At 46.6% G+C, this 21,005-nt stretch overlaps 1 protein-coding gene across 4 annotated transcripts in view; it reads left to right on the plus strand.

The window, feature by feature from the left end:
- ST3GAL2 (ST3 beta-galactoside alpha-2,3-sialyltransferase 2) overlaps nucleotides 1–21,005 on the plus strand; it is a 55,723-nt gene that overhangs the window by 27,600 nt on the left and 7,118 nt on the right. For 3 of the 4 annotated variants that reach the window (XM_020963609.2, XM_020963611.2, XM_020963610.2), the window contains exons 2-3: nucleotides 13,195–14,586; nucleotides 18,627–18,820. In XM_020963609.2, coding sequence (XP_020819268.1) covers nucleotides 14,248–14,586; nucleotides 18,627–18,820 — 533 coding nt within the window. In that variant the 5' untranslated portion in view covers nucleotides 13,195–14,247. Of the gene's footprint in view, nucleotides 1–2,027; nucleotides 2,104–13,194; nucleotides 14,587–18,626; nucleotides 18,821–21,005 lie in introns of those variants that run through there. The other variant, XM_078149349.1, reaches the window with a different exon arrangement.

The following is a 21,005-nucleotide window of genomic DNA, read 5'->3' on the forward strand; positions in this document are numbered from 1 at the left end:
TGCCTGGGCGGTATCCACTCACCACAGCTTGACAGATTCCCACCATTCAGAGCCTCTCTGATTTAAGGCATTGAAGGTTCCTGTTTAAAAGAAAAAGACATTTTGGGGGGGAAAAAGCCGCTTGAAGCCCCTTTGGTTTCTCAAGATTTGTGAGCCTAAAATCAGGGTCCAAGGGGATGGATTTTAGAGCCAGTAATGAAGAGGGAGGATGTCAGGAAAGGTCCAGAATACAGAATACTACAGCAAGGACCCTCGGCAGCCAGGGAGAGGTGTGGAGAGAGCAGTAGCACCAGAGACAATCCATTTTATCTCCAGCCAGCCTTAGCCAAGCCCTGCCTAACCATGGGTTAGGCTTTCATATCATTTTGGCAGCTAGGTAGAACAGCAGCCAGATTACATACTGGGCTTGGCAGCAGGAAGATGCCAACTAACAGTGTGATGTTGGGCCAGTCGCCCTCTGTCTGTTTTCTGTAAACTGCAGGTAATAATAGTCAGCTTCCTCATGGAGCTGGTGGGAAGATCATATAAGATAAAGCTGATGTACCATGTTCTTGGAGGGCCATCGGAATACTGCTTTTATTGTGATTGGTGATTACCTAGGAAAGAGATGACTTTCTCGGGGTTACCCACCAAGTAGCAAAGGAAAGATGATAGCCTCGGATCTCTTGACCCCTCACTCGGTGCCACCCCAAAGTGGTGAGACACTTCTGAGTCACAGAGAAGGCCTGCTTGGGCAACAGTCACTGGAGGGAGAATGTCGGGCATCAGGAACTGAGCGAGAGCCAGCCTGTCACGTGACTTTTCTTAAAGTCCTTCTTAGCTTGAAGCCCTAGGGATCTAAATCCTCACTTTCTCCCAAGAGCTTTCTCCTACCCTTAAGTCAGCAGGACACTTTCTGCAGGATTCACAAAATCTCACTGACCCCTGAGGCATCTTGGGACAGGCTAGATCAGGGGTGGGGAACCTGGGCTAGATCTTGGGTCTCTGACTTCCTTTTCAGAAAACTTTTTTTTTTTTTTGGTTTGAACTTGTGATTTCATCAGTATAGGGGCTCTTGGAGAGGAAGCTGCTAGCACAGTGCATAGAGCCCTGAGCCTGGAGTCAAGAAGACCTGAGTTCAAATCCTGCTTCAAATACTTACTGGTTTTGAGTTACTTAACTGCCATCTGCCTCAATTTCCTCAGTGGTAAAGTGGAGGTAATAACAGCACTGGCACAGTGAATGGAGTGCTAGGTCCTGATTCAGGAAGACTTGAGTTCAGACACTTATTATGTAGATGACCCCCTCTTTGCCTCAGTTTCCTCATCTGTAAAATGGGGATAATAATAGCACCTACCTCCCAGGGTTGTTGTGAGAATCAAGTGAGATAATAATAATCAAGTGAGACACAGAGTAGGCACTTCCCTATTCAAAGCAAATTGGCACCTATTAATTTGTAGTCTTAGACTGTTGCCTGGGGACACCAGGAAGTTAAATGACTTACCTAGGGTCCCACAGCCAGTACGTGTCAGAGTGGAGACTTTAAGACCAGCCAGGCTTCCTCTCTCCAGTGTTTTAACCCCCTAGACCCCACAGACCAAAATGTTCAAACTTCTCTCTGGGTTCTGTAGCCACCGGCCTACTGGGTCATTGATGTCAGCTGTGCTGGCATCAGGCCAAAGCCTGGGAGCCTCTGTAGGCCTTTTCAGGCCCTGCTGTCTCCACAGGCAAAGTGGGCTTTTTACTAGTGGTATGGAAAACCAGCCGGTGGGGAAGGGAGGAGGTGACAGTAGTCCTCCACATTATAAAGGCCTGGTCCTCAGAGGGTTCTCTTTAGCCCTTCCCCGGGCCTTTCTCTTCTGGAGCAGACTGAAGCTGGGAGGGGCCATTTTAATTGGAACCATTTATCAGCTTGCCACAGGCTATCAAAATCAGCCTGCCTGGATTTGCTGGCAGAGCGCTTAGGCAGCTTGGAAGAGATGGTTTCATAGTTTTCTGTCCCAAGAGGAGGGAGCTCTCTGGGGTGGGGAGTTGCCAGGAATCAGAAACTCCCCAATACAAATAGTTCGGTCCTTTAAGAAAAAAACTTCAAATGTGGAGAGGCCAGGTCAGCTGGAAAGAGAGGTGAGTTTCATTGGACCTCTCCTGATCTCTCACTAGTTTTACCCCCCCCCCAGGCATCCCTCCGTCAATTCTCCATTCTTTGTTTGCTTAGCTATTGAACAAACTTTGGGTGTTTATTTTATTAAAGCATCCTTGACTTCCAGTCTCAGTTCTGGTGAAATGAGTATGCAAAGACCTTCAGAGTACTAGGGAGGGGAGCTAGCAGGACAGCCCTTCTAAAGAGTGAAAGTAAAGAGTAGAGCTGGTCCTAGGAAGCTGAGACAATTTCCTAGGGATGTGCTGAGGGGCAGGAGGTGTACTAGGAAGGGACCTCCTCCAGGTGCCAGAAATATGACCATTAAAATATTGTTCCTTAGGGTTAAAAATTATCCTCTTCAGAAGTCCTTTTGATCAATGCAAACCCCTGTGAAAAGAGTAACATTCAATCCCGAAAGCCTTTGGGCAATGGCTTTAGCAGATCCTTTCTTCTGTGGCAGGAGAGGTAGCTTGGGAGCACTGAGGGCCTAGGAAGGAATAGGGCCATTGGGAGCCAGCAGAGAGCTGAAGACCAAATATACCAGCTCCCTGAAATTGCCCAGCGCCAGCTTTGCTAAGAAGGCTAGAGCAGGATGAGGTTTGATGCCGGAAGGGGTATACAGGCCTTTTTGAGAGGAGACAGATATACGGCAGAAGTAGAGAATTCCTGGGGGACAAAACTCCTGGCTTCCTTAAAAAAAATAGATTTTTATTGCTATCTTGTGTTTTTATCTACCTGCCCTAGATTTCCCTCTGTATTCTACCCCCTTCCTCCCAGAGAGCCGTCTCTAAAAACGAAGAAAAAAATTTTTAGCAAAACCACTCAAATCATTAAAAAACAACAACAACAAAAAAAAAAACCCCCCAATAACAATCATAGTCTGGAAGCCTCCTTTCAGCTTCTGCAAAGGAAGTATCTTCTCTTATCTTTGTAATTTTGCAACATTCATTTTTGATTGTTCTGTGGTGGGTCTCACCATTTACATTGTTGCAATCATTGTGTGCATTGTTTTCTGGCTCTTTACTCCTCTCTGCATTAGTTTATGTAAGTCTTTCCTTGCTTCTCTGTAGTTGGCTTCTTTGAGGTTTCTTAGAGCACCATAGTATTCCATTACATTCATATACCACGATTTGTTTTACTCTTTCCCAATTGATGGACGTCTGTTTGGTTTCTCTGCTGTCACAAAAGATGCTGCTGTAATCTTTTTTTTCTGTACATGGGGCTATTTATGTCACTGACTGCCTTGGGGTGTATGTCTAGCAGTAGAACCTCCGAGTCCAAGGCTGTGGACAGTTTGGCTACTTTATTTCCTCCTGCCTGTCTTCCTGATGGAGCTAGCAAGGGTCAGTTAAATATGGGGCAGAGCAATGAAGGAAGAAGAGGGTCTGCCTCCCTTTGAGCTGTTATAACTATGGATATAAGGCCAGTCAGTGTCAAGGTTTCATGTCTGTGGCTCAATTTAATCACGCTATTGGGAATGAAGTAACCCGTTTCCAGATTATGGAGGCGGGCTTCAGTGGAGTTGGAAGTGGGACTTTTCAGCTGACTCCCGCAAGATACTAGGCTTGCTCCAGATGGCATCCCTGGCTGGGGCAGGCTTTTGGGACACCAGCCTCTCTCCAGACGGTAGGGGATCTTCTGGGCCGGGCACAGCCCAGGTGGTGCTGGCATGACAGGGAGGCAGGGACAGAACATAAATCCTTGACATCGGCACCCAGCTAGAGTGGCCTTTCAGTTGGAGGTGACAGAGAGGTGTTTAAGGGACGGTTCCCTCAGGCCAGGGCATACTGAGGTCAAAATGCACTGAAGAGATGGGGTGGGGGGATGCTGTTGGGGGATGTGGGCCAGGGCTTTCGTGGGATTGGACGCTAAGGGCAGTGGGATGAATTGAGCTTTTCTTTTCCTCAGCCTGTGGCCTGACCTTACCCCTACCCTACCCCCACCTTGACTCCTAGCCAAGTCCTGTGCCTCATTTTGATGCCTCGACTCTCTGTCTGCCAAGAAGACAATGTTCAGTAGCAATGATCTAGAACAGTGCCGTGCCATGCCTATGTAGGTTAGTGCCCTGGTCCCTTCTGCAGGCAGCTTAGGACCAGGAGCTCCTATTGCTGCTACCCTGGCCCTGAAGATGAGATCATTTGGTCTTGTACCATTGCACCCTTGGGCATTTATACTACCATGGGACTGTCCCACTTGCTGGTTGAGGCAGGACCTGGGAGCTCATCTATTCTAGCCAGACCAGCAGTGCACCATCAGGCTGGCAAACCAGGAGGAGAGAGAGACAGGTTCTAAGCCTCTCCTCAGAATCTTTGATTTACTTTGTTTCTCTGGTAGAGTCTACCATCGCCATCTACTCACAGCCCTTTAATGTCATTACTTCTTTCTCTAAATCTCGTGCTGTTGAGAATTTCTTTCCAGGCTCTTATTCTCTGACAAGGGAAAGGAGGCTAGGTCTTTGCCAAAAACTGGAGGCGAGGGCAGCAGGAGTAAGCAGGGAAGAGAAGATAGACCAAAATGGGGGAAGAAGTATAATTGCTCTCATCTAGTTGGGGACCCTAATGACCCAAATACTCCTTTCTGCTTGTGGCCTGGAGCCAGCTGAGTATATTCAGCCAAGATTGGTTCCTAGGCCCTGGAAAAAGAGTAAGAAGTGGGGGAAGGTGGTTGGGACAGAAATGCTCGTAGAATGATGACACTATTAAGATCTTACATTTGCATAGTGCTTTCGAGTTTGTGAAACTCTTTTAGACATGATCTCATGTGATCTTCACAGGAATCCTGTAAAGTAGATGGGCTGGTTATTCTCCCCATTTTATAGATGAACAAGTTGAGGCTGAGAGAAGTTAGAGACATGCCCAAAATTAAATAGCTAATTAGTGCTATAGCTGTAACTAGAACCTAGTTCTCTTAAGGTCCAGCTATCTTTCCACTGAAACTAAATGATATGTAATTATATAATGACCAAGCTTGAGAATGTACCTCTCTGCAGAGGTGGGGGACTATGGAGGTTGGACATAACATATGCTGTCAGACTTAATTAACGTCTTGGTTAGCTCTGCTGAACTGCTTCTCCTCCCCTCCCTTCTCTCTCCCCCCCCCCTTTTAAATTCTTTGTTACGGGATGGCTCTCAAAGTTGGGGAGAAGAGGGAAATAGAAAAACAAAATATGTCAATAATTTTCAAATGACAAAAAAAGTGATCCTTGAGCTAAATCACCAAGAACTTGGAGAGGTGAAACTCTGCCTGTCCTGCTGTCTCTTTTATCTCTCCCCCCATCCTCCAGCCACACTTGCTCCTTTCAAGATCTCAGTGCCCAGGTAGGGTTTGGTTGCATCTCCTTGGACTCTTCGGCTTTCTTTCTCTGGCATCACATAATGAGCCGCAGACTTGGGAACTCTGACAACCAAATTCACTTTACAAACAGCTGGTTCCCCAAGCTTGTTTACACGCCTTTTCCCATGCAATGGTAATCCACCCACTCCAGATTGCTCAAACCAGAGACTTTTGCAAACTCAGCTGGAGGAGGGAAGGGGAAGAGCTGATGTGAATTTCGGTTAAGAATTACCCGATCCTCATCTGTCCTAAGGAACTTGGGCTCAGGGCTTAAAAGATGGTTGTTGTTGTTTTTCTGTCAGCCAAACCTACCCAGGCTTTCCCACTTCAGGACTGGAAAAGGATTATGCGGCTTTTGACAAGCCATTCCTCAGCGTTGACCTCAGCAGTGAAGCTCCCATCCTTACCTTCTCATCCTGTGCAATTCTTGTCCAGATCCTCCATAGAGAAGCTACCTGGTGGGCCAGAGGCCTTCCTCTAGACTAGGTCTCTCAATGGAGAGCCCTCAGAGTGTCTGTCTCTTTCCGTGGCCAGCCTATCATCATCACCACACATTAACAGGGCAATGACTCTCACTCAAGAAGTAGAGAAAAATGTCTGTGAAGATACTTGTTTTATGAGGTGTTTGTTAAGTTTAGACTTTCTAAAAATTTTAATTTAAAAAGTGGAACAGATGATATTATTGCATACCATCAGTAACATGTAGCAGCCTGTTTATACCTACTCGGTGTGTCTGTCATCACTTGCAATTTTGATTCTTCAGAGGTTGCTGTGTTCTGTGATTTACAGTCAGTCCTACAGCACCACCAGAATATTGGCATTTGAGAGCTTGTGGTTGTTAAAAGTACTGTGTATTTCCCTCCATGCAATTCAACCTCTGTCCTCCTATGCAGTCTGGGTCCAGCTTACTGCTCTCTGCAGTGCTTCCCCGAGATCAGTGTACTGGTGGACTCTCAGATTTGGGGGAAAGAGGGATGCCGATCCCTGGCTGCTGATCCTGTTACACGTCCTCACCTTAGAAAGAGCTATTCTTCCACCATTTGGGGTTTCTTGTATGGATTTTTTTAAAGACATTGCTATTTTTTTTTGTTTTTATGTCACTTACATTCACCAATATATCCTTCCACCTACTCCCTCCCAGAGAACTATCCCTTATAACAAAGAATAAAAGGAAGGAAATACAGGAAAACAAACCAACACACTGAAAAAGTCTGACATTATCTGTAGCGTCTCACAACCATAATCCTCTACCTCTGTGAAGGAGGGTATCATATCTCTTTTTTGGGCTAGACTTGGTCATTATAATTTCATAGCATTCACTTTTGATTGCTTTTTGGTGGTGGTGGCGGTCTTTCCATTGGTATTACCATGTATATTGTTTTCCTGGTTTTCTCTATTGCTCTGCATTAGTTTGAGTAAGTTTTTCCATACTTCTTTGTATTCATCATTTCTTAAATTACAATAATATTCCATTTCATCCACGTACCCTCTTGTTTACCTATTCCCCTTTTGGCAATCTACTTTTTCTCCCCAGTTCTTTGCTACTACAAAAAGTAGTACTATAAATTCTTGGGAGGAGGTAGAGCTCCCCCCTTTTTTAATTGTTGACTCCCTAAGGGTATGTGCCCAGCAATAAGATCTCTGGACTAAACGGTGTGAACATTTAGTCACTTTCTTCAGTAATTCCTTTTTAAAAAATAATATTTTATTCCCCTCCATTACATGTAAAACAATTTTAACATTTTTTTTTAATTTGAGTTCCAAATTCTCTCTCTCCTTCCTTCCCCTCCCCAGCGATCTGATACAGGTTATGTGTGCAGTCACATAAAACATATTCCCATATTAGCCATTTTGTCTTCACATAATTCCAAATTCATTTCTAAACTAGTTGGACCAAATCACAACTCCACCAATAATGTATCATCATGTCTTTCTTTCTTTCCCCTTCTTTCTTTCTTTCTTTCTCTCTCTTTCTTTCTCTTTCTCTCTCTCTCTTTCTTCTTTCTTTCTTTCTTTCTTTCTTTCTTTCTTTCTTTCTTTCTTTCTTTCTTTCTTTCTTTCTTTCTTTCTTTCTTTCTTTCTCTCTTTCTCTCCTACATCATTGATGATTCCCTTCTTCTCAAAAGAAGAATTTTAAACTATTAACTATATGGCATAGTGGGTTGAGAACTGGTCTCAGAATTGAGAAGATCTAGGTTGAGGTCCTGTCTCATATAGCTACCATGACCTTGGTGAATCCTGTCACCTTTCTTTCAATACCCCAGGCAACTAAGACTCTTTAAGTTCTAAGTTCTAAGTCTCTATTGGAAGAGAAAGCTCCTCACTAGGAGTTCTCTACCCCATGAAATCACAGGTCTGATCAAAAGACAAAATAACTGTAGGAAATATTGCTTTAAATTACAAATCAGAAGAAAAGTACAAATCAAAACAATTCCTGTGTTTCTACCTCATGCCCAGGAAATTGGAAAAGATGATGAACCCTGGGAATAGTTTTATATATATATAGGTTGGATTTTTTTTTCTTCCTTGTGTGAATTGCTAAGAGTCTCTCTTTAAGGGTCCTGAATTTTGTCGTTCATACTCCAGGGATTAACACAGTTGCCACAAGATCACTATCAGAAACAGAAGTTATCTGGAGGACTTTGCCATCTATTTATAGCAGGGGTCCTTAACCTGGGGGCCAAGGAACTTGTTCTTTTAAAATATATTGGCATCCAAATTTCACAAGAATTTATTCCTTTATGTACTTTGTTTTATGCATTTTTTCCCATGGAGAAGGGCTCCATACATTTCACCAGCCCGTGGTGAGAGGCATCCATAATTACACACACCAAAAGGTTCTGTTGAGGAATCTCTTCTTCTGTGTGCTCTCTGCGTAGGGTACCTTTAGCAATTAACAGAGGCCTCTTTGGTAAAATTACATCTCCCTGCTTTATACTTAAGAGGATCCTTGAACAAAGCTGTCTCTGCGGTCGCATCCGTCAAGGAATCGTCTATGATTTTAACATATGCATGAGACTCTTTGTTGAAGGAGGGCTCTTAAGGCTGCATTTTGCTGATACAGTTTTTCAAAAATCAATGAACAATCAACATGGTGGGATGCTGTATTCTCTGCGTCTTTCAGTCAGTTGTGTGTGACTGTGAAGATATGGTCTGCTTGAGGAATTAATTTGGGAAAGCCTGTCTTTTCCCCTTTCATATTTTCATTAAGAAATATCTGTTGTCAAGAAGCACTGATTAAGTACCAGGGGCAGCTAGGTGGCATTGTGGAATAGAGTGCAGGGCCTGGAGCCAGAAAGACTCATCTCCCCGAGTTCAAATCCAGCCTCAGATACTTACTGGCTGTGTGACCCTAGGCAAGTCACTTCACCCAGTTTACCTCAGTTCCTCATCTGTAAAGTGAGTTGGAGAAGCAAATGGCAAACCACTCCAGTATCTTTGCCGAAAAGGAAGAGTCAGACATGACTGAAATGACTGCATAACAACAAAGTACTATGTGCCAGGCTCTGTGCTAAGCAGTGGGAATACATAGAAAGGCAAGACACAATCTCTGCCCTCTGAGAGCTTGCATTCTAATGGGGGAGACGATATGTAAATAACTAATGTAGAAACAAGACATCTACAAGATAAATTGGAGAAAATCCCAGGGAAGGCACTTGAATTGAGGAGGATTGGGAAAGGGTACGGATATGTAGATTATTCTCGAAAGTAATTTACAGAGTAGAGAAAAGAGGCCCAGGATTGGTAGTTATTCATGTTTTCTTGATCTCGTCCTTGGGGCAGTTTTGCCCTTTGTAATATGTCTCAGGTATTTGTCATCTTTCCATCTTTCACCTTACTTAATGGTTGGAACTTGGTTCACATCTCAGCTCTGCTTTTTGCTCTCAGTGTGACTTTGGTCAAAGCATTTAACCTCATTAGACCTTCAGCTCAGTTCGGTCATTTCAGTTATTTCTGACTCTTTGTGACCCTATTTGGGGTTTTCTTGGCAAAGATACTGGAGTGGTTTGCCATTTCCTTCTCCAGCTCATTTTACAGATGAGGAAACTGAGGCAGACAGGGTAAAGTGACTTGCCCAGGGTCACACAGCTAGTAAGTGTCTGAGGCCAGATTTGAACTCACAAAAACGAGTCTTCCTGACTCCAGGCCTGGGGCTCTGTGCACTATGGTGCCCCCAGCCATCCAAGAAGTCCCTGGGCCTTAGTTTCCTCATTTGTCGAATGAGTGAGCTGGAGTAAATGACCCCAAGAGTCTTTGCTGGCTCTAAATCTGCTGTCATCATCACGGTTGAATGAATGAGTTTGTCCAAAGGGAAAACTTGAAACATGGTCTGAGAAGATGAGAGTTCTAGGCACGGGTTCTAGCTTGGTGACATTTAGGCAGTCTGGTCTTTTGTTTCTTGGAAAATGGTTTCTTCTTTTCTCTTTACCGGCCTCCACCCAGAGAAAGAGGAAATTCTTTGGGCTGCATGCAGGGGATGTGTGCTGCAGCATGCCTGGAGGTGGGAGATTGGCTTCTGGGTATGCCCTGGCTCCTTGACTGAGCTGGGCTGCAGCCGATGACTGGGCTGTACTCTGATCAGTGGCGTAACTAGGAGAGGGAGGCCCTGAGACACACAGTTGTCTGGGAATTTGGCATGGAGTCAGTGGAGTTTATGAAGAAAGGCTGAGGCTGAGGGTCTGATACCAGAAAATCAAGGTGAACACCATGGCGGGGAGTTCAAGGGAAGGAAACAGAGGGCTGGGAGACCAGCCTGGAATCTTTTCCCAGTCCACTCACCTGTGCTTAGCATAGATGTCAACTGTGACTTCCAGGAGCCCCCCTGCCTGTCCCCAGTGCAGCTCGGCAGAGGAGCTGGGGAACAAACTCAGATAGAAACGGGTCACTGAACTATCTGTAAGGATGCCTGACAGCGACAGATTGACTTAGAAAACCACATGTGTTTCTAGATTTCTTTTTTAAAAAATTAACACCACAACCCATTAAAATCATAAAAGAAGTCTGTTTGAATCTGATTTGGTGGTGCTGTGGTCTACCCTCTAGCCTCCAGCATGACCCAGGAAACTGTGACTACAGCCTCAAAACTTCTGTCAAAAGCAAATGAAGGAGAGGATTCTGGGAAGATGGCAGAGTAGGTCAGAAAACTTTTGGCTCTCCAAATCTCCTCCATAAAATAAGATAGAACATCGTGTCAGAGCAGCAGAAAGTGTCCTCCTAAGACAATTTGAGAAGATCCCAGGAAAGACTGGTCTGGCACAGTGAAGTACAAACACCTCCAGCCACTCCGTCAGTTCAACAAAGAACAAGCCCTGGGGGCAGTTGGGTGGAGAGGCAGCCTCAGCCTTCAAAACTTTGATTTTGCAGACAGTGTTGGGAGTGGGGCGTCCTAATGGCTAAGTAGGAGACTGAAGGACCTTCTTCTGTCAGGGATGTCAAACACAGTTGTGCTGACCAGCATCCAGGGCTGTGGCTACAGGGAGAAGGAGCTAGCACACACCTGGTGAGTGCAGTAGCAAGGTGCCAGGACCCTGTCGGCTGTGGGCACTCCTGGGAGAGCAGAGTTCCCGGTTTCAGTTCCAGGGCAGAGAGGACAGCTGTAGTTTGTAGCCACTGGAGGGACTGCAGGGAAGCAAAATCATCTTCGGGACAGTGTGGCTGGGGGCCCTAACGGTAGCTTAGGAGAGGAGAGCCCAAGGTTGGACCCCAAGACAGACCTCAGAAAATAACAGTAAGAAGGACCTGAGACTTGGGGCTTCATTCTCCATACCTCAGGACTACAACTTAATTACACTCATAGCTGCTAAAAAACTAACTAATTAAATGAAAAATGAGTAAGCAAAGGAGAAAGAACTCAACCATAGATAGTTACTATGGGGATAGAGAAGATCTGGGTTCATATTCAGAGGAAGATAATGGAGCTAAAAAAAAAGCCATTCCGTTTTCCACGAGAAATGTCAAATGGTCCCAAGTACAAGAAGAGTTCTTGGAAGAACTTTAAAAGGACTTTAAAATTCAAATAAGAGAGATCGAGGAAAAATTTAGAGAAAAAAATAAGAGCAATCTAAGAAAACCAAGAAAATTATGAAAAGAAAGTCAACCAACTTGAAATAGAGAATCAAAAATTTAAAGAAGAAAATAATTCCTTGAAAACTAGAATTGAACAAAGGGAAACAAATGGCATTGTAAGACACCAAGAAATCATAAAACAAAATTTTAAAAATGAAAAAATAGAAGAGAAAGTGAAACACCTCATCAGAAAAACAACTGATCTGGAGAACAGATTGAGGAAAAATAACATAAGAACAGTCGGATTACCTGAAGATTATGATAAAAAAAAAAAAGGATCTTCATACAATGTTACAAGAAGTTATCATAGCAAAAAGTGCACAGCAGAGAACAAAAGAAAACCAACAAGGAAGCAAAGAAAAGCTGGGCAGCTTTGAAAACTGCGCAGTCTTTATTATATAGGTTTTCTTGAAATGGAAATTTATTGTTTTCTATTGAATCCTCTCATGGTCTGCTGTGTATAAGGCAATGTTTTTTTTTCTTTTCTCATTTTGTATTTAAGTTTAAAATAAAATTACAAAAAAACCCCACAAAGTGATAAAAATTTGTCTTTATATGTAATTGGAAAAAAATGCTATTTAAAAAAAAACTGGAAAAAAAAATGAAGATCTTCCAAGAAAAAAAAAAGCAAATGGAGAGACCTATTGGGTTGGACCAGCCCCGACTCTCTTCCCTCACTGGGGGGCCCCTCCCCAAAACACACAGATCCTGGAGCAGTTGGAAATGGTCACAAGTGATCACTTGTCATCTAGGGACCCTTTTATTCTAAGCAATGAAATAGCTAATGTAGCACAGTGCCCAGCACATAGTAATAATAATCATTAATACTCTATTGATCACTCTCTCTGCCTAATCTAAGCTCTGCCAGTGTCTTTCTGTGTGACCTCAGACATGGCATTTAACTTCTTCAGGACTTATTTTACGAATTGGCGAGATGCAGATAATGTCATAGTTAATATAAAGGGAGATGGGATCTATTTCTAGTATGACCCCTATGTGATTTAGGGGGCTCCACCCTCCATGTTAATTTTTTTCTTTGGGTCATAGATTTAGAACTGGAAGGGATTTAGAAGCCATCTGATATGAGCCACTAATTTTATGGAGGGGGGCAGCTAGGTGGCACAGTGGATAGAGCACTGGCCCTGAAGTCAGAAGTACCTGAGTTCAAATCCGGCCTCAGACCAAACACTTGATACTTACTAGCTGTGTGACCCTGGGCAAGTCACTTAACCCCAATTGCCTAAAAAAAAATTATGGATGAGGAAACTGAGGCACAGAGCATTTAAGTGACTCACAGGTAGTAAATGTCTGAGACAGGATTTGAACCCAGGTCTTCCTGGCTCCAAACCTAGCCCCTAACCATTGTACCACACTGGGGAGTTCAAATTTCAAAATTCATGAGTTCAAATCTGGCCTCAGACACTTATTAGCTATATGACCCTGGGCAAGTCACTTCACCCTGTTCGCCTCAGTTTCCTCATTGGTAAAATGAACTGGAGAAGGCAATGGCAAACCACTCCAGTATCTCTGCCAAGAAAACCATGAAGAGTCAGGCAAGACTGAACAACAACATGGACTGGCAGTGGGGGGTGGGGGTGGGGGCTGGGGCAACGAGAGGGCAGTGCAGGTGGTAGCAAAGAGTGTTATCTGTACATCGGTGTTTTTCTTCTCTGCAGTTTCAGCAGACCCTGTTCTGACCGGCAGAGGCTGCCAGGAGTTTACTGAAAGCCCTCCAGCTGAGTACACAGCCCCCGGGGAGCAGGAATGGGCAGAGGGGCAGCTGAACCCCAGCCAGCGCTGCTGGGAAGAAGACGGAGGAGAGAGCACAGGGGCGTCCAGCACGTCTGCCACTAACAGGGGGGAGCCCGGCAGCTGGCTTGCAGCTGTTTCTTAGCTCCAAGGAGCCTCGCCTCTGGAATGATCCTTTGCAGTGGCTTGGGCAACCCGGGCCAAGGAGCTTGCAGCCTCAGAGGTGGTGAGGCTTCAGTGGAGAAGGACAGGGCAAGTTCTGAGGTAGCATGGAACGTCGTCACCCTCCACTGAGTGTCCTTGAAAGCTTGTCAGCCTGCTGAGGTTGGGGGTTTTTTCCCTCTGTCCTCTAAGAATCAAGGTCCTGGTCCTCCCCTCTTCTTGCCCAAGTGACCTCGGGGCCACCTCTCTGGTTCCTGACGCCTCTTTGTGCCCTTCTCCACACACCCCATCCCACTTGGGGAGCTTCTGTTCTGGTTGGAATCCTTGGTTTCCCCAGGGGGACAGAGCAAGCTCCCCTACAGCAGGGGAGGGAGGGACAGCCTCAGAGTCTGCCCATGAGCCACAAGGACCCCGGCTGCCCCAGACTGGACTATTCCAAATCACCAAAGAGGAGGTTTCCCAGAGCTGGTCCCCAGCAATCCCGAGGGACTAGAGGGCTAGGATGGACTGACCTCCCCCTCAGTGGGGGGGCTGGAGACGCACAGCCCCTGTGGCCCAGCTAGTGGCAGGTCCGGAGGAAGCTGCCACCAGAGTCTCAGTGGCAGGAAGCCACAATTGCCTGATTTGTTTTCTCTCACCTCTGAGGGAGAGAAGGGGGTTTCCCCCCCGTTGGCCTCTCCCTTCCTTATCGCGGCTTGGGCCTCTATGCTCTTTCTTTGTGGAGCCAGACCAGGTGGGCAGCGCTGGGGCCAGCTGGTGAGGGAGGGACCCCGGTGACCCCCGCCCCCACAGGGGGTCCCGCACCCCTCGGCCAAGCCATGAAGTGCTCCCTGCGTTTCTGGTTTCTCTCCACGGCCTTCCTACTGGTCTTTGTCATGTCGCTCCTCTTCACCTACTCCCACCACAGCATGGCCACCCTGCCCTACCTGGACTCCGGAGGCCTGAGCAGCACGCACCGGGTAAAGCTGGTGCCGAGCTACGCCGGCCTGCAGCGGCTCAACAAGGGGGGTCTCCTGAGTAAGAGCTGTGCCTGTCGTCGCTGCATGGGGGACACGGGGGCCTCCGACTGGTTTGACAGTCACTATGATGGCAACATTTCCCCTGTCTGGACCAAAGAGAACATGGATCTCCCCTTAGATGTCCAGCGGTGGTGGATGGTAAGGGACTGGCTTTCTTTCTCTGGTACGTGTTATAGCCAGGCTGGCAGAATGGAAGCTTCTGGAGGGCAGAGTTCCATTTTTAGTTAGCAAGCTGCCTTGCACCTAGTAGGCATTTTTTGTTGAATTATTTAACTGAATGGAATGGAATGGAATCTTCTCTTATTGGGGCCTTCTCAAGTTCCCACTAAATCTGCTCCAGAGCTTGGTACGTGGACAAAAATCAGGGTGTAGAAGGGGTGAGGGTGGAGAAAGCGGCTGGTCCAATTCAGGTCATCAGGTCAGTGGCCTGTATAGGATGAGATGAAAGCAGGCCTGGGTTGGGACTCCAGGTCGCCAAGCTAAGTGGAGGCCCCCTGCTGGAGCTGAACCCTCCAGGCCCAAGGGTATCTCTTCCCATCTAGGCTGAGTCAAGGCCCACGTCACCAGTGAGATGCTAGCCCAGGGAGGAACCACTTTAGGGTTCCAGTGCTCTCACTCCAGACTGCTAAGAACTTTGAAGACAAGTTGTGAAAAGATATCTCAGCAGCTTTAATTGGAAGCATTTTCAAACCTCCCAGACCCTAGGATGGGGTGGAAGGGAAGGACTACCTAGGGGTACTGAATCCTAGGCAAGGAAGACCTTAGACCCACCTGGACCTTCTCACCCTCTTCTCTTTCTTTCTTGTGTTTTGTTTTTTTTTGTGTGTGAGGCAACTGGGGTTAAGTGACTTGCCCAGGGTCACACAGCTATTAAGTGTCAAGTGTCTGGTCTGAGACTGGATTTGAACTTGGGTCCTCCTGACTCCAAGGCCGGTGCTCTATCCACTGCACCATCTAGCTGCCCCTCTTTCTCTGTGCTATTTATCCTAACCTCTGCCTCGGAGAATCCTGGTTTCCTTTACATTGAAGCTTAAATTGTTTTTTCAGTTATTTTTCAGTCATTCCTGACTCTCCATGACCTCATTTGGGGTGTTCTTGGCAAAGAAACTAGAGTGGTTTGCCATTCCTTCTCCTGTTCATTTTCCAGATGAGGAAACTGAGGCAAACAGGGGTAAGTGACTTGCCCAGGGTCACACAACTAGAAAGTGTCTGAGGCCAGATTTGAACTCAGAAAGATGAGTCTTCCTGACCCCAGGCCTGGGGCTGTAGCCGCCGTGCCATCTATCTGCCCCTACCCCAATACACTAGAACACAGGTAACTTTAAAATGTGGCTTTCTTAGTCACTGTGTGGCTCACACGGATCCTTATGTCCCTTATTTCTATTTGAATTTGATACCATTTTACCCTCCTTCCCCGCAAAAAATACTCCCCTGACATCCCCACCTTCCTAATTCTGGCAAGGACACTGTTGTCCTCTGCTAGCTGGTCTTCTCATATATTAAGAGCATACTGGATTCCCCACTATCTCACACTACATATCAAAACTATTACAGGGGCAGCTAGGTAGCACAGTGGATAGAGCAAAGGTCGTGGAATCAGGAGGACCTGAGTTCAAATGTGGCCTCAGACACATAACACTCACTGGCTGTGTGACTCTGGGCAAGTCACTTTGCCCCAGTCTCCCCCACCAAAAAACCAAAAACAAAACTATCACACAGTACCGTCCATTTTACCTCTGTATACTCCCCCCCTTTCTCCTCTGACACTATGCAGGCCCTTGTCACCTCATGCTTGGACAGCGGCAGTGTCCCTCTGGGTTCGAGTCTCTGCTCTAGGTCATCTTCCATTCAGGCCCTAAATCACAGATCTGACCATGTCACTCCTCCCCCGCAAGGGCCCCTTTTGCCCACTTATAAAACCTGTTTGGCTTTCCAAACCCTCGTAACCTGGCCCCTCCCCCTACCTTTCCAGCCCTACCATAGGACACTGATCTCTCTGTTCTTCCGTCTCATGACCCTCAGCATTTCCTCCACTTGTTCCTTATGCTTGCAATGCTGTCTTTCCTCATCTCTGCCTAATGTCTTCCCACGCTTCCAAGTCCCAGCTAATCTTCTGCGAGAAACCTTTCCCAGACAGTCGTAATCTGAGTGCCTTCTCTCTGACGCTCCTCCCAGTTCATCCGTCTGCATTCTGTCCTAGCATATGTACAAACATAGCTGATTGCATGTTGCTTCCCCATCACACTAAACTCTTTGAGAACAGGGACTGAGTCTTCCCGATTCCAAGCCCAGCGCTCTACCCATTGTGCCGGCTAGCCGTCACAGGATGGTTGTGAGGATGAAACAAAATAACATTTGCAAACCACAAAATCTTATATGAATGCTAGCTATTATCCCTGTTTTCAAATGGAGAAACTGAGGCTGAGAGACTTTGGCTTGCCCAGGGTCAAGGTAAATAGCAGAGGCAAGATTTGAATTCAGACTCCAAACTCAAAGAAGAGAAAAACCTGTCTCCCTACTCTTCTCTTGCAAGGGGGCAGAATTACAAGCAGTGTCAGTGTGACGGAGGGGGTAGGGTGGGAGGGCGAGTCCGAACGCCGCTAATGACCGAGGCTATGAGAGGCAGGGATCAGTGGGCACGTGACGGCATCTGTGGTCTTGACCGCTCAGAGCCCTTTATGACATCGCCTGGTGTCCACCATCGGGATCCTTGCTTAATAGGATATAACTGAGGCCCCCAGGGGACCAGGGAGTTGCCCCACGATCCCACTGCCGGGTTGTGGCATAGAAGGGCCTGGAGAAAATGGCTCCCCCAGCATGGGTGGACAGCCCTGGGCTCCACCGCCTCTTAATGAATTCTGAGCAGGCGATTAACCACCAAACATGCCCTGTCTCAAATGCTTCTCAATGGGGCCTGGTCCCTCCTCCCCCATCCCCCCAAGCTCAGGAATTCCTGACTCAGAGCCAAGCTCTCTCTCCAGACTGAGTTCATTTTCTTGTTCCTAAGTCCATTCCTCGAGCTCTTGAATCATTCTCGCGTGTCCCTGACAGCCCCGCCCCCGCCTCCTCCCTAGTGTTCTGAGAGGAATTCAGCCAAATTCCCCTGCCCCCTTATTTCCTAGGCTCTTCCTGGTGGCCCAGCCCCCATCTACTGAAGGTGTCCTGGCAGCTCTGGAAGTACAAGCTTGGTTCCTACCTTATTTTGATGTTTGGGTTTGACAGTTTTAGGAGAAATAAGTTCAGTGAGGCAGCTAGGTGGACAGTGGATAGAGTGCTGGCCCTGGAATCAGGAAACCCTGAGTTCAAATCCAGCCTTAGACACTTACTAGTTGGGTGATCCTGGGCAAGTCACTTTACCCCGATTGCCCTCCCATTCTCCCTCCCCCACCAAAAAAGAAACTTAAGTTCAGTTTCTCGTGCAAATTAAAGAACCAGCTTCAATTACTTTTTTAAGTTCAGTGCTAAGCTCAAGTAATTGGTTGTATGGTCAGGTCCCTCTCCCGATGGATAATCATGCCCCAAGCTTCAGAGCCTAGATTCTGCCCGGCACCTGCCCCTGCCTTGTGGCTTCAAGCCTCTGGGTCAGCCACGGGTCCTGAGGTGCTCTCCCAGGGGATCTCTTGATCTGCCCGTCCTTTTCCTCCCTTTTCATGCTTTTAGAGCTCACTCTGTACCTAGGGACCAGCCTGGAGCACCTTCTGTAGGCTTTGGGAAGGAGCACCCAAAATCTATCCAACTTCTCTCTCCTGTGTAGCACTGGGGCATTGCAGGCCTTCAAGGCTGGCCGAAGGAATAGATAGAATAGAGGGTTTCCTGCTCATGTGATCTGAGTGACATTGAGACTGGTGTCTGAAATTGGCTTAAGATCCCTGTTCCAATGCCAACGCATTACCCGGTAATGAGTAGCACATTAACTCACTAACACATCAGTGAGTAGTTTATCAGAAGAGAGCAGGGGCCCAAGAAGGAATGGGATACAAGGGCAGGTGAATGCTAATGAGGGAGGGGAAGGTATTTGGCGTGGCCTGTGAAGGAGGAGGCCTAGGTAGAATGCCAAATTAGGAGGCTCTGGGCGCCAGACATGGCTGGAGGTTCAGGGCAGACAGAAACCTCAGCACCCTGCCCTGAGGTTTGGCCTTCCTCCTCAGGCTTCTCCCCTTTGTCTTCCCTCTGCACAGATGCTGCAACCCCAGTTCAAGTCACACAACACCAATGAGGTGCTGGAGAAGCTGTTCCAGATTGTGCCAGGGGAGAACCCCTACCGCTTCCGGGACCCCCACAAGTGCCGGCGCTGTGCCGTAGTTGGAAACTCAGGCAATCTGCGTGGCTCTGGCTATGGGAGGGATGTAGATGGACACAACTTTATCATGAGGTGAGCTTTCCCATCATGGACAGTGGGATCCAGGCGCATGTGCCTGAGACTGGTGAAGTAGAGGGACAGGACAGCTGGCTCCAAATGTGCAGGCATGTGTGTGCCAGGCAAGTAGGGCCATTAGGAAAGGGAAGGGGACAGCTGGATTCTAAAGAGCCCTGCATCCCCTCCCACCCTCCCCATCCCTCCTCCCCACTGGAAACTACCCAAGATGGAAACTGGACTTGTATATTGAAAGTCCTTCATTTTTTTTAAGGTTTTTTTTGTTGGTTCTACTTTCCCTTCCTTCCTTCCTTCCTTCCTTCCTTCCTTCCTTCCTTCCCTTCCCTTCCTTCCCTTCCCTTCCCTTCCCTTCCCTTCCCTTCCCTTCCCCTCCCTTCCCTTCCCTTCCCCTCCCTTCCCTTCCTCCTTCTTTCTTTCTTCTTTCTTCCTTTCCCTTTCTTTCTCTGTCTCCTCCCTTCCTTTCCCTTCCCCTCTTCAATTTCCCTCCACAAAATTTAAAAACAACAATGACAATTCCTTCTAACAAGTGAGCAAAGTTACACAAAACAGCTCCCCGTATTGGCTGTGTCTAAAAATGTATGTTTCCCTTTGTACCCCTAGTCTGCCAGCTCTGTAAGGAAGCATACCTCATCCCTCATTCTTCTGAAATTATGATTAATCATTGCATTGATTAGAGTTCTTAATTCTTTCAAAGTCGTTTTCCTTTACATTATCATTGTTATTGTATAAATTGTTCTCTTGGTTCTGCTTGCTTCACCCTGTATCAGTTCATATAAGTCTTCCTGGGTTTCTCTGAATCCATCACTGCTGTCATTTCTTATGGCACAATAACAGTCCATCGAGTTTCTTTGCTATAGCACAAAGTGCCGCACTGAATACCTGTGTGCATATGGGGCCTTTCCTTTTTTCCTTTGGCTTTTTGGGCTATTTGCCCAGTTCGGATATGAGCAGTTCATTTTGTGACTTGAGAGGAGCTGGGGCCCAATCCCTAAGCCTCTGCAGGGTTAGCTAAAAAGGGCCAGCTGCTCCATCGCGTGTTGCTTGCTGAGTCCCACTGAGAGCATCTGCCAATGCCCTTTATTACACACTTTTGTCCTTTTCTCTTCCTGAGACTTGAACATTTTATTTTACTTTTTAAAATATTTTATTTTTTCCCAATTACATGTAAAAACAATTTTTAACATTTGTTTTAAAAATTTTGAGTTCCAAATTCTCTCCCTTCTCTCTCCCTTCCCCCTTATTGAGAAGGCAAGCAGTTTGCTATAGGTTAGACATGTGCAGAGATTTGAATATTTTTTAATAAAATTACCTCCAAACCTTAAATTTTTTAAAAAATCCCAGTGCCTTCCATCTGCTCCTGAGTTGTTATTTTCCTTTTGGGGTTAGACCGAGGCCTCCAGAGAAAGTGGGAGGCTGCAGAGGAGGAACCAAAAGGAAAAATAGGTTGAAAGTTCCCTGTTCCTTCCAGGCATCTCCTGGAATCGGCATCCTAGGAGGCCTGGGCTCCTCAGGAAGAGAGAGGAAGAGCCTTGTCTTAGAGGCTTTTGCAGGGCTCTGTTTCCATAGCAACGCCAAGACAGCAACTCGTCTATCTGTCGGAGGCTCTACTACCCCTCACTCAGGGGAACACAGAAGGGCCTCCATTTTCTCTGGCAGAAAAGTGTTCATTTGAGTGAATCAGGGTATTTAGAAAGCCCTCTCTGCCTTGGAGCTCAGAGACTTGTTACGATTGTGGCCCTACTCTTCCCTTTTGGGGCTCCCTTCCAGAGGGAGAGTGAAGGTTTGCTGTTGTCTGGTCATTTTTCAGTCGTGTCTGACTTTCTGTAACCCCATTTGAGGATTTCTTGGCAGTGATACCGGAGCGGTTTGCCATTTCCTTCCCCAGTTCACTTTACAGATAAGGAAACTGAGGCAAAGAGGGTGAAGTAACTTGCCCAGGGTCACACAGCTAGTAAGTGTCTGAGGTCAGATTTGAACTTGGGAAGATGAGTCTTTCTGGTTCCAAGTGCCACTTAGCTACCCATGTGAAGAGCACTCAAGACCAGTGACCCAGGCTTAGGATGATTACATCAACCTACACCAATATTTCTTAAACTTTATTAGTGAATAATTGTTGCACATTGAACATTTAAGTTGGGAACACTCCTTGTTGTGTTGTTCGTACTTCGTTCTCGAAAAGGAC

Source organism: Phascolarctos cinereus, unplaced genomic scaffold (genome assembly GCF_003287225.1).
Source record: "Phascolarctos cinereus isolate Bilbo 61053 unplaced genomic scaffold, phaCin_HiC Scaffold_2;HRSCAF=192, whole genome shotgun sequence".
Classification (NCBI taxonomy): Eukaryota; Metazoa; Chordata; class Mammalia; order Diprotodontia; family Phascolarctidae; genus Phascolarctos; species Phascolarctos cinereus.